Source organism: Vanessa cardui, chromosome 23 (assembly GCF_905220365.1).
Source record: "Vanessa cardui chromosome 23, ilVanCard2.1, whole genome shotgun sequence".
Lineage (NCBI taxonomy): Eukaryota > Metazoa > Arthropoda > Insecta > Lepidoptera > Nymphalidae > Vanessa > Vanessa cardui.
In genome coordinates this window covers 11,236,640-11,251,368 of record NC_061145.1, presented here as the reverse complement: position 1 = coordinate 11,251,368, position 14,729 = coordinate 11,236,640, and the positions used below count along the sequence as shown (strand labels likewise).

At 35.7% G+C, this 14,729-nt stretch overlaps 1 protein-coding gene across 2 annotated transcripts in view; it reads left to right on the top strand.

Annotated features, from left to right (window-relative positions):
• The window catches only part of LOC124539678 (protein Skeletor, isoforms B/C), an 80,625-nt gene that overhangs the window by 11,993 nt on the left and 53,903 nt on the right, over window positions 1–14,729 (top strand). For both annotated transcript variants that reach the window (XM_047117000.1, XM_047116999.1), the window contains exon 2: window positions 5,872–6,009. In XM_047117000.1, the coding sequence (XP_046972956.1) occupies window positions 5,872–6,009 (138 nt within the window). The remainder of the gene's footprint in view (window positions 1–5,871; window positions 6,010–14,729) is intronic.

Genomic DNA, 14,729 nt, shown 5'->3' with positions numbered 1-14,729 from the left:
TTTTATGTTTTATAATAATGGCTTTACTCTTTAAGAAACATACGAACACTTCCATACTGAGCTGTCTGTAAATATTTAAAATAAATATTGCTATTTTTCCTTGTGAACATTCGTAGGTACTAAAGAGTTGCGAATGCAGAAACTGCCAACGGCTTTAGAAGCAACGCTTGCGATCGCGTGGTCCGGTCTACATTGAAATGAGTCTCGATTAAAATTAGAATGCTTAAATAATAAAGATATTCTTATTGATGTTTCACACGCTATTTATAAATTTGCATAAGATATTTACTATCTAAGCGCACTCCAACTCGAATGAAATGTTTTCATCGTAGAGATATAACTATGAAAGTTTATCATTACCTCGAATGTAAATACATTTTAAATTGATATTATTTCGCTGACGGCCATATAAGCAGTCGTCATAGAGTCGTCTATTGCTTAAGATTTGTGCGCCAAGTGTGAAGAGAGCATAAAAACAGCGTCAAAAACTGAATTTCACAAAAGGGAGCTCGTAGTTTCAGCGATGCATTTGGGTTCGTTAGCACGTATTCAACGCCTATAGCTTTCGACCTTTGCATTTTCAATACACGGATTAAACTAGCTCACCGAGCAAAATTGTGCTTTATTGCGCTAAATTAGAGCTCAAATTCGATAATTATTTTGTCATTAGAAACATACGTCCAACGCCCTAAGAATAAAGCCATAATATGAATATATGCACGTACGTATCATGTAGCCGTCGAATATTTCCAAGCAGAAATATGATTTTGTATTTCATGGCGAGAAAAATAGAGTGTATATTCGACTGCAGGAATTTTAGAATTTACAGTTTTTAAAACAGGAGTGATTGAGAATTGCTGATTGGGTTTTACGAATTGATTTCTGATGAACGTATTGTCTCTCCTCACACAAAAGTACGTCTCATCGGATGAAAGGAATTCCTACCGAATTCTGTTTGTTTTCATATTAAATGAATGTCGAATGAAATATGTATATTAAATGTGTAATCGAGTTGAATTTTTCCATAATGTGTTTTCGAGTGGAATAGTTTAATGTAAATACAGTTATACAACTGTGAGGACTGACGTGGCAATCGAATTTATAATTAATTAAAATTAGAATCATTGTAAATCTAAGCTTAGGGATCTTTGTAGTCATCGTCATATTAAAGTAAAAGTAAAAACTCGTGAGTGACCCACCGCTGGGCGGAGGAGTCTTCTCTTTCTTAGAAGCTAATTTCATTTCTTCATCACAATTGTAGTGGGGTTGACGGGAGACAGGAGTTAATCCGTTATTGCATGTTTCCTCTCTGTGTTGTCTTTCACCGCCGACCACGAGACAAATTATAAACACAAGTTAAGTACCCAGAGTGTCAGCAACTTCAGATTCACGTTTCCTTCACTTGGAGCTTCCCGGCTTTTTATCAATTAATATTTAAGTTTTATCATAAACATTCATTCCATTCGGCGATACTCGCAACAAGAGCCGACAGTCTCGTTGTGATTAATTTCCATCACGAGTTACAAGTCGACGATTGAAACGTCTACAAAGGCTTCATTAAACGGGGGAATTTATTGGACGCCTCTAACTTCATGAATGGGTAAACTATTGTGATGCCGTTTCTTTGTTTAGTAGAAACCAAAAATGTAATATTTAACAGACTCAGTGCAAACATATTACTAAATAATAAATTGTGTTTGTGCATAAAATTGATTTTTAATAAACATATCATATTATGTAAGATCTTGCTTGCAACATTCCTTGTCTGTATTTGCTTATTTTATTTGGTGTATTCAATATATTTTATTGAATTGTAGATGAATGACAAATTCCCCCATACCGATATAAATTTACCGATACAGTATTCATATATAGTTCAGTTAAATAAAGTTAAGTAAATAAAAAATCACGTTTGATGATGAAGAGTCTCCTGTCAGTAGAATCTATATACCTTACCAGTGATAGACACTTTAGTACCAAAAGTGCTCTACTTCGATAAGGTTTTTAAATTGCAAACGAAGCTAAAGATACAATGATACCAATCGACATACATATTTGTTTGTAAACTTTATAAACTTCATCTCTGGCTGCGATGATGTTTTATTCAACTGAACGTTTTTCAAGAACCATTTAAGGCCGTGTCACTTTCCTGAGAGCACTTTCACAGACGGACCGGCGTAATGCGTTAGACGTACAGTTACGTGTCGCCGATGAATTGCTCGCTTCGCTCTGCGCGCCGCGGCCGACGCCGGGCGAAATGCTTATGCGTCACGTCGTGAGTGAAATGCGACAACGTTTGACGGAGACTCATAATTGTAAGCACCAACAGCTAGCACTCCGCATCGATCATGTTTGATACAAGTTCGATACTTTATCTCATGATATGTGACATGTGTGTGTGTGTTAGTTAGTAATACTCGAACGCCTGGAACGATTCTAAGCGTGGATTCGACTACATAATGTATACGGCCTTGCATGGGTGCAATGTTGATACTAAATTTGCTGCAGAATATCTCTATGTACAACTCTCACTTTATAGCTTTTTTGTTATAAGACAATACCAGGCGCAATGTTCCTGCATTTTAAATCTGTAATATCTGCGATAATACTCATTTAAACAACACGCTGTAAAGGGCCATATTGATCTACTTAATTGGATAAAGTTTAGCATTAAGCTTTCTCGTTAAAAGGGAAGAAATAAAAAAACAAAGTCTTTTTTGTGAGTTATCCGTAAGACGTATACATATTATAGCGTTGCGAATTTTTTGCAGAGCTTTTAAAGGTTTTCAATACTGCTTTACATTATTTTGATCTATCTCGTAGGATTCAGGCAGCGTTTGCGATCTAAGCGCAAAAATATGTGTTTATTTACATCACATTGGAAACCTCTAAAATTATCAATATACATAAGCAGAATGTTTCAAAAATTAAATCTATAAAAAAACGCTTTGAAATCCGTTGTGTATTTTTGAAGACCTTAGCAAACACAGGGACAAACAGACAGCGAAACGACCTTGTTTTATACTATGTGGTATATGTAGACTTAGAAATATATATCTAAGACAATAAAACTAGTTCGTGTATTATTAAGTGACGGAGCGTGTAGCGGGGGGCGCGGCGGGCGCGGAGGGTCGCCTCTCAAATGTCCTCCGATCACCTCGCTCCAGATACGCTCTGAACTTCATAATGATACATAACTTAGCGGTTAAGATGAATTAATGGATGTCGACCTGACACACTTACGCCGTAGTTATTCCATTAAGCTTCGATTGACATTTTATCGTTCCTACGTACAGATATAAATATAACAAGGGCATATGTACATTCTGATTGTCGACTTATTTATATGAGAACCACCTTACAACTTAGCATCTTTTGTTATATTGAGAAATTCTGCGTCACAAACGCGGCCCGTTTGAACATTAAAAGCACATTAGTAACTCGTATTTAATAAAAAACAAGCAAATAGAACGAAAGTGTAAGAAATATATAAATAAAATGAGAAGTTATTATTGAAGCCGTGTTTGGGAAAGTAATTTATCACTTAACTGTAAGTGTGTCTGTCAGGCGCAAAGCACAGAAACGTGATCTCTCTTTCTACGATCGAAATAAGTGAATGTGTGTGAGTAAAGAAGTGTTTGAGATCGTTTAGGGAGGAAGAGAAAGCTGCTCACAGCGAGGACTTCCTTTTCCTCCGTATAAAATTTGTATTTTTTATGACCTAAGCGCGTTGAGCGCCCTTAAAATGTTGTGGTATTTAACATTAATTTAAATACAATGAAGTTAAAATATTCGTATTCTATAATTTTTATTCGTCAAGCGTTACGATTCGGAAAATTGATTCTATCGAGAGAAAACGACTAAAAGAGATTGCATGTAGGTTTACTAAAACTAAGTTACATAAAAGTTTTTATATTGTAGTTTAGTTAGGTTAACTATTGCTAGAAATTGTAGTACCATTTATCGTTACCACACTCAGCGGACAACCCACACATAAAATGGATGCCGGTCTGTCTATTTGACGCTTATTAAAATACTTCAACGCCGTTTGATCGAAGACCACGACCGTTGGTATTAATATACATTTTGTTCATGGAGGAGGTTGTATACTACACTTTGTGATAGCCTTGCGACAAATTAGATTCTATATCGTTTAATCGACGATTACTGGCAACGGCAGGAATTTACGAAATGTAAAGATTAATATAAAATCAGAATAACTAGTAATAGAAAGATTGCCTTCATTCTTATACTAAGTAACACGAAATTGACATAGAATTAGGCTTTTTGTCGGCTACACATAACGAAAACCGACGCGACGTGGCCCATTGGTTTTCAGCCTGTCTATTAACAGATAAATTAGAAAAGGCCCATCGGTGGGACCCTCTTAACTTGACCTTAAGCCTGTATTATACTTTAAACTCACATCGTGCTCGACGGTGAAGAAAACATGAGTAGGAAATATTGCAAGTATGAATCTAGCAACCCGCATAAGAGCAGAGTATTGAAATAACTTCCATAACCACGTCCTCCAAGGAATAAATCATTTATTCATATAATTGATATGTTCCTGTATTTTTCTTATATTTATATTAGAGAAAAATAAATAATTAGAAAAAGAATCCGAAAATAAGAAAGAGGTGTGAACTTTTTTCAAAGTAGCAACAACGATCTGAGCGAAGCCTCTCCGCTGTCGTACGTATATGTTTCGTTCTCGTCGGCCGGAGTCAACTGTATCTTGTGAAGACGGGATCGCAATTACGCTATTATAGTTATCGTTATCAAAGGGATGTTATGGATACGTTATTTCGATTCTGATATAGATACCGATATGAACACTATTGGACCGGTTTCAGACGCGGTGATGGTTATCCGATTGTTTCTGATAGTTTCAGTTACGAATTCGATTATTTAGAAATTATAAGAGCAAAAAATAAGAGTTAACGATTTAACTTATTTGTAAGCGACTATTTGAAACTAGATGTCTATTTGAAACTAGATGTCTGTAATACCATGCAAACATATTTGTATATATATATTCTTATGTTAACAAAAAAAAAAGATAATGCAAACATAAAATTAATATCGAATTCCGTTGCAATTTCGTATAGATGTTTATCACGGATATTATGACAGTTCTTAGAGCTTCCTGTTGTCAAGAATGAACCAAATAACTGAAACCAATATTCAAATAATGGTTAAATAAATTGAAAGGCATTGAAGGTCGTGTCACCAAAAAGTTCATTGAGGAACTAATGTACTAGTTGTGGTATTTTATTTTATGTACTTTACTTGAAATTAAAATTAATTATAAAAAAGTGATATACAAAATACGCGGTTTTATTGTCTACGCCAATCCTAGGAAGTTTTATTGCGACATTAATAGGGGAAGAGAAATATTGTCTTATAGGTTTATTGACACGCTTATGATTTGTACATTATTTTATTTTGATGTGCATATATATTGAGATAATAATTATTAACGTAAATAATCTTTTTTGGTGGTAGAGCTTTGTGCAAGCCCGTCTGGGTAGGTACCACCCACTCATCAGTTATTCTACCGCCAAATAACAGTACTCAGTATTGTTGTGTTCCGGTCTGAAGGGTGAGTGAGCCAGTGTAACAACAGGCACAAGGGACATAACATCTTAGTTCCCAAGGTTGGTGGCACATTGACGATGTAAGGAATAGCTAATATTTCTTTAAGCAACATTGTCTATGGGCGATGGTGACCACATACCATCAGGTGGCCCACATGCTCGTCCGCCAACCTATAACATAAAAAAAAAAAAAATTGAAAAAATTTAAATATAATTCCCTTGTGAATGTGACATGGATCATATTACTAAGACTAATTAATTTCGTCCGCAGGGGTGTCGAGGGCGCACTACCTGGGCAAGGAGATCGGGCCGCTGTCGGAGCTGCACCACGGCGTGCGCGGCCGCGTGTTCGCCGTCGACTCGCGCACGCTCTACCTGCACGACTTCCACTATGACGGAGAAGGGCCTGGTAAGTACAGCAACAACAACAGCCTGTGAACTTACCACAGCTGGGCTAAGGCATCCTCACTCCTTTAGGAATAGGTTTGGAACATATTTACACATTACATAATATTAGGAACCCGCTGAGTTTCTTTCGCCGGTTCTTCTCAGGTCAGGGTGTTCCTTTTTCCGAACCGGTGGTAGTGTTTATTTGACAATCAATAAGTAAGTGTAATGCTTCTATATTGAATAAAGGAATTTGAGTTTGAGTTTGAGTTTGGAACCACCAGGCGGTTCTAATGCGGGTTGGTAAACATGTGTTACAATTTTTATGAGATTAGACACAAACAGGTTTCCTCACGATGTTTTCCTAGATCACAGAGCTCGAGATGAATTATAAACACAAATTAAGCACATGAATATTCAGTGGCGCTTGCTTGGGTTTGAACCCGCAGTCAGCGGTTAAGATGCACGTGTTCTAAACAACTAGAAATTCGTTACCTAGAAAGTATTTCGTTATTTTTTTCAATTTTCATGTTTAGTTGTGTTTCATTTGATTGTCTATACCGTTTTAAAGTACTAGTTAGGTTTTAGTCGGCAAAATAAAATTGATTCAGAAGTAACGACGGTATATTTATAATCTTAGAGCTAGAGACTCTCTTCGGGATGTTTTTAACAGAGTAAGAATACTCACTATTGCGTCGCAATATATTTATAACAATATCATGTATATTCACAGTAACATTGATCACTTTGATAAAATCAGTGATAATAATCATTGTATATGCACTAGAAGTAAGGATAAGCTTATAATGCCAAGTTTCCGACTCCGCAAAGTCAATAAATTTTTCTTGGGGCAAGGTATCCATTTCTATAATAAAATTCCGCAGACATTTTTAACTTTGCCGTCTCGTAAATTCAAATCATTTATAAAAAATACATTGGTAAAAAAGGCGTATTATTCGATACAAGATTTTGTAGATGATAAAAAAGCGTGGAATTAATACCTGTTGACTTCCAGGCAGGATATATTAATTTAAAAAATTGTATTAACTAACATGACTGTACTTTTTTTTAAATGTTGCAAAAAGAGTAACTATTGAGTTTCTTGCCGGTTCTTCTCGGTAGAATCTACTTTCCGAACCGGTGGTAGCTTCACTTAATTGTTATATGACGATTCAAAAGTGCTTGGAAAAGCCCACTTGAATAAAGTATATTTTGATTTTGATTTTTGATGGTACCATAAACACCCAGACCCAAGACAGCATAAAACTAACTATTTCTACTTCGATTCGGCCGGCAAACGATACCGGGACCCATTGAAACCGGTGTACGCACTACTCGACGACGGGGTCATCAATATTATAATAATATCATTCATGAATTCACTCCACATGTTATGTCATAAAACAATTGATCATCAATGAAATAAAGCAACTAACGATTACATAAAAAGGTTTCATTGGAATTAATTCTGCATTAACGATACATGCCGGTCATTCGCCTTATTGTAAATATTATTGGTAAACCGATGGCGCCGGCGAGGCTCCGCTAACTCCAAATTACGAATACTGCTTGTCATTAGGCTGTCCGCTCAACCTTGGTAATCCCGGGTTCCCTGGGAGCTGATCAATATGTTTTACTGGTATGTTTCACATTGACACGTTAATATATGATATATGTACGTAACGTAGTAAAAACTTATAGTCTAGTTATTAATTCCTACTTTACTATTAGGTCCCGAATAAAAACCCTGGATTCAGATAATACAGAACATATATCTATTCTATTTTTTCAAGGAGTGGTCATAAGCTGCCCCGCCTGTATATTTTGTGACTACTTGTGTATGATAAATATACTTTGAAATATTTCTATATAAAATTCAGTAGTCAAACTAACGCTGGAAGAATTAAGAGCTTTCAACGGTTAACAGCGCTCGATGTCTCCATACTGAAAAATTCCTGACGTTCGTGCACTTTGCGTATTGTTGACCTGATCGTTACTACTTCTATAATAACTAGTCTAGTTTTTGGATAAAGTGAATTTAGTTTTTTATTTATCTTAGTAATAGATAGAGGAATGTAGAAGATCTCCTTGAACCATGTCACATCGATCACGTATTATCGATTGCGTTCGTCGCTCGCAAACGCTCAACTCGAACGTACAAGTTTGGGTGACTTATCGTCCTCCGCGAGTCGTTTTACTACAAACAGCAACGTCATTTTATTTTTGCACTCTTTGTCTAGACTCACCGCAAAAAGTACAAACGTAGCTTTTATTTTAACTTTTCAAAAGTAGTTTCGAGTGTAAAACACTCTTGAAGTTCTTCTATTTGCATACAACTCGTAACAACTTCACTGCGGTCGCTACATCGCTAATTAGTTTGCACACGTGTTGTTTCGCATGTAAACGTTTATATTTACACGTGATATAACTCTTATTGTATATGTTTTAGAGTTTAATTTAATAATTCTCAGAAGATAAGCTTTAGGAGAGAAATAACTTTAAATGGCTACTAAATTGTTTGGGAATTAGCGTTCGGAAGATTTATTGTAGTGCATGTAATTGTATTGCAATGGATTCCATCCTAATTATTATGAAATTGTTAATACTTAAGTAATATTTGTAGACGAATCAAAATAAATACAGGAAGGGCTTCTGTGACTTAAAATTACTGGAAGGTGAAAATAAGTATGACAAATTAATTAAAGTAAGGGCTCGTATAACGAGATCAGCCGGATCGGCCTCGGTCGAGTCAAGGCTTAGCGCAGATGAAACTCGACTTATTTCAACGTCCGCAGCAAGCCAGGGGAAAATGAAAATTCGGTAAAAGGGAAAAGCTACAAAGGTCCGTAACAAAATATTGATACATCACCTGTACTATTTATTTATAATGTTTGAGGTGTTGTTTGCGCAACTGCGTTGATATAGTACCGCCATACACCAATTAATTGTTGCTGTTTCGGTTTGAAGAGCAAGTGAGCCAGAGTAAATGAGGTGCAGTTTTTACGTTTTGCAGGGATAATGTTTATGCTTGGAACTGTTTATTATCAAATGAGGTTAGGTTTTTGCAATTGTATGATACCATAACAATTAGTATACCTAATGCAATAATTTAAGATACTTTTTGGTACGCCAATGTTATGAGAAGCAAGCGAATGATAAATAAGCAATAACGGTTTGTCTTCAACTATATAACAACACCGAGCGTCTGATGAGTGTGAACAGCCCCCGAGGGCGGCCGGGCGTTTGTTGCGGGCACAGATGTACGAGCCTGGCGCATTCCACCTAATGAGAGACGAACATATGTGAACTGGATTTGACTTATTATAGCCCATATAGCCACAACCACAAGTACTATTTTCGCCTGCACTCAAAATCGTACAGAGCCTCCCTTGAGCGAAATAGCCACGTAGAATACTATGCCTAAAATTAAACGTACTAAGGGATGTTTTTGTAAGCATGTTTTTATATTTGTCGTCGCTGTACATCTACAAATTATAAGACGCAACTTTGAAGAATATTGCCGTCGGCTTAGCTCATTTTCTGCCGTTTTTTGGCGTTTAAGGCCAATATAGTTTGATTTGCAGCGTAATGTTCACGAGACTGCCAAAATATTCTTTGCGTAAATGTCATTTGTTTGTAAAAAAATTACGAGTTAAGAATAAATAACGAAAGTATTTTCATAAGATAAGGAGGGATCGGCCGCGACGCGAAATATAATCGTATAAAGTACGAGCAATCATGTGAAATTTATTAACTTTTCACCGTGAAGTTGGCTCCGGGCTAATTTCCCGCGGGGCGGCGCTCGGAGATGCATTCGCGTTCGAAGATTTTTCTTGTCGCTTCGAGACGGCGCGATTCCGTCGAACGTTTAATACATCACGATTTGTGAGATTAAGGTTTAATGTTCGACAGATTCGGAGTATGAGAAATGACTTTGTGTTTATGCTGTCGACTCCTAATTCAATTGAATATTTGATTGCTCTATGATGACAATGAAATCAAATTATAAAGTTATTCCCAATAGATTTATATATTTTCATAGTAATTAAATCGTTTATTAGAGCGAGATGATTATGCTCTAAAACGAATGCCTTTCCTAAAGGATAAGTCTTAACCAGACAAGGATTCGTTTGCCTAGTAGTGGGTACATATCGAGCTCTCACTTCAATATATTTTAGTATAATGTGTTACGAATTTCATAAATTTATCGTTTATCATTCCTAAAAAATGCTATTATATAGCTATTAAATTATTGAAATGCATAATATCACGTGCCGTTTTCTGTCGCTCGTCGTGAGTTGGCCTGACGACGCAGATGTCGCTGCGTGGCTGTAAAGTATAAAGTATGTAATTGCAACACAAGAAAAACGATACAAATCACGCTCCGCGTGTAACAAAGGCTAATTAAAACATAATGACTAATTGCTGACGAGGCGCGGGGCGACGGCGCATTGTGTTCGCAGTAAAGTTTAGCCGTTCCCATCTCGGGTTGTGATCGGAAAACAAACAGCGAATTGGAAATATTTACACGACGAAACGTTTGCTGAGCACCGGAGGCTGTTCTGCTCGAACTGTTTGCTTTGCATCTCGGGCTGCGTCGGAGACATCGACAGAGCGCACGCGGGTCTCAGTTCGAAGGATACAAATAAGGAGACGATTGTTAACATGCTTACATTAACATAGCTGTACTTCCAAGAATCTTTTGTAACTGTTATTTTTGTATCTTTATGGTATTATATATTTATTATATATGTATTGTGTATTTATAGTAGTTGCGTTACCCATTTTTTTACTCATATGTATCTCACGAAAAGGCAACTTTTCTCGTGTAAGAAATTTCTTACAAATGTGAGATAATTAATTTTTTTATGCAATAGCAGCAAGTTGTGTCAGAAGATAATATCTACGCTGTGAACTTAAACAAAATAAAATGGTATCACAGATATACAAACTACAGATCATAATTGACATGTAAAAATCGTGCCCGCGTGGGCTCGTACAGCAATACACACAGGTCACTCAGGCAAGAATGTGATTTGCCGACGCAGCTTCTCCCGTTGTTCCTTGCAATATTTTCTTATTTTTATCGAAACTATATCATTGCAGATTACACAAATTGCAGGTCCGCATTAACAAGAGTTTAATACTTAAAATACTCGAATAATATTTTTTCCTGTAGTTGATTGGTTAAAATTTTCTGGAACAGGCTTCACTTACGATATAAATGAAAATATATAAGTAACCAAGAAAATGTTATAGATAAAATATATCAGTGCAGTTAATAATGTACTCACGATGAGTCTTCGAACTGTTTCCAATTTCCGTCGTCATAAGTTTAATTAAAACTTATTATTTTTTGGTTTTATTTGAGCCCAACACGTGGATGTTATTTAATTAGTAGAAAAAAATTACTCCTTCATTTTGGTTCTTCTTAATAAAATTTGCACTCCGATGTAGCATTACCTTCGATAATATTTCATAAAATAATTCCAAAGTGCTTCTAAGAGCCGACTGGAATTAAATAAATGTCGTTTTCGATACTGGTTTAACGTAATACATTTAGAAGATTGATTGTGTTTTGTTTTAGCAAAACATCAGATTATTTCTTTCAATGAACGCGAGGTAAATTAATATTCAATTTCAGCGTAGAGTGAACCATATGATGTTCAGCGAAGGGGACAGAATTGCATGTGAAAAATATGTGAATTATTCGACAAGTTCGCTTTGTTCGATATCTTTTTTTTTCATAGCGTGGGTGCCGTCAATATCACTTACTTGAAAACTTCTGAAAAGGAAAAAAACTGGAGCGAGTTTCCGTTTTACACAACACTGACATTGTACGGCGAGCGCTCGTGAATGTTCGTTGAAACATTTTTACTAGAAATTGACGGTCTGAGTTTTTGTTCAAAGAATGGATACTGATTTGATTACAAATATTTATGTATACGAATTTATATACATTTATGTATATGTTACGTTTATTTATATATCGTCTAAAATAATACTACACACGCGTAAATAACTGTCTCTCTCTTACTTCTGACGTGATCGGAGAAAAGTTAGACGTATTTTAATCTATCCGAGGTACGGGACTTTAAACTCTGCCAAAAACACAAAAACTATGTTGCCTTTCAGTTATATTGGTTTGACCAGAGATTCTGGGATTTGAATCCTAATAAACTGGACTACTGCTAGACACTAGACCAGCGGGGCGCCGGAGATTAACCGTGCACAAGTCCATTGTGATATTTAAAACAAACCGTCGGAACGAACAATATCGCGAGATAAATTTGGTTACGCGCGTGCTGTTGCGGAGAGTGATTTAAAGTTGGCCGCGTTGTGTTGCGGAAAGTTTTGTTCGCGGTCGCGCCGCGCGCGCGATGTGCGAGCTTTTATTTAAATGTTATTGCAGCGCGATTAGCATTACAATATATAAAATAAAATGATAACTTATTTTTGCTTTTTTTATCTTTAAATGAAATCGTTTGCTTAAAAATCATTAATTAACATGACACCTCTCTGTCTGGCTACATAACAATGTTCTCCATTCAAGTTAAGTCTAAGTCAGGGACTTTTGATTGACATTTCACAAGTAAATTAAGATAAAGGTACTTACCGATGTGGAATGGAGGAGGCTATTGAGAAAAGATCCAATAATCAGACAGAATACTTTTCGGTACTGAATATATTAATTGTATTCAATTATATTTTTATTCAGTATGCATTTTAATGAACACAAACTCTTGAGCTAAATCATACTTCAATGTTTCGCGAATGTGTGACATTGTTTATTCATAAGATTTTATATTAAAGTATCAAATGAAAAAGTCAGTACCTTATAGGTGTAGTTGAATAATAAAATTGATTATTTTATTGGATTGGATTTATATATAGGATGACATGACTGATAGGATACCATGTATACAAATATTCGCTTCCGATTTTCCTTAACTAAAGGAAATCTACTATATCTTGACTTTAGTTCTTGTAAAATTCTGGAATTGTGTATTATTTATATTTGAATAATAACGCGACCGCTAACGACCTGCCGCCGGATCGCAAACAATACAAGTTAAATTATGACCGGTGATAAAAATTACAAATTTCGGTATTTATGTCGAGATAAAACTAGTTTTGTCTAAGCGTTACTTTCTACTGATTAACATCAACGGAGGTGATGTAAGGTCTGCTCGTTACCGAGATGCACATCTCACGCTACTGCGTTCCTTTGCCGGGTGGAAGGGCTGTGGCTTGTATTGCCGTAGGTCTGCTCAGCTTACCACTCATTATATTATATTCTACCGCCAAGTAACTACTATTCATTGTCACATAGCGGTGGTGACCACTTACCATTGGGTGGCTTGCCCGATCGCCGATCTATTTCATACAAATTATATAAACAGTTAGAATTATGCTATTTACTCATAAATGTATTTTAATGTATAAAAAGACCTGTTATTGTTATTGGTAACTTTTGTTTATCGTTAGTAGATGAGTGTGTTCTCAGCATTTTCGATCTTAATCCAGTACGAGACCCTTGCAAACTGAAGTCGTTGCAACTTCCTATTCAATACAGTTATTGTGATTATTTCTCACATTATATCATTAATTTAAATGATCATTACTGTGATGACATTTGAAAATCGTTACAAATAAAGGCCAGGCCGCTTGTATGAGGTTCGTAGCATTGTGTAATAGTTCAACGTCTTAGATAATCATACAAAATATCACATACAAAATAAGAGTAAAATGAAACCACCTCACAGCAAATATAAAGGTGACCAGGAAAATATATAACTTTAATGAGCGTGAAAGAACATATTGAAATTATAGCATTCAACAAAAAATATGAGCGTTTTATCCGAGTCGTATTTTTATCAGGTACTTTATTTTACCTAAGTGTATTACTTCCATACTATTGTAATTAATGAATAGATAGAAAATTTGATTTAATGTATGTATTTGTTTCCCCGGCTTTGAACCGGTAATGTTGGGTTGATGAATTAACTATTTTTAACCACTATTCCAATATGTAAAAGTTTTACCGTAGCTGGGAAAGTCATGGATATATTTCTCGTAAAGAACTAAACAAAGTTTGAAAAAGTATTTAATATATCAATATAGAATATATACTTATATATATAAAAAAGTCTTGCAAGCATATCGCAATATTCACCGCCCAAAACAAAAATGTTCTTAAAGGGATGCAAATTGGGTGTTAATCCGTGATTGGTTGTAGTGAGCCGGCCGGACATTCGTGTCGACACTCGCCCTCGCCGAGGGTCGGGCCGACGCACAATCAGAGCTTTAATTAAACAAGGCATATTGATGCATTGTTTCATATTCGCGTCGGAGTTGGGGCTAATTCTAAAATCAATAATTTCGTTGATAGCATCTGTTTAACAATCCTTTGAAAATGGAAGATTAATTTGAAAATCGGGTTTTGTCCTATTACGGAAAGAATCAAGATCGAAATATACTTTATTCAAATAGGCTTTTACAATAACTTTTGAAAGGTCATTTTAAAGTACTATGTTTTGTAAAACAGACACCGGTCCGGAGTCTAGATTCTACCGAGAAAAATCAACAAGAAACTCAGTAGTCACTCATAATACTTACAAAGTTATGTTAGTTAAATACAATAATATTGTAATTATACTGGATGGATACTTCGGTTGCCTTAATCAAATTCTATTCAATATGTAGATGAGTTAGTGACGCAAATACTCGCACCTCTTAGAC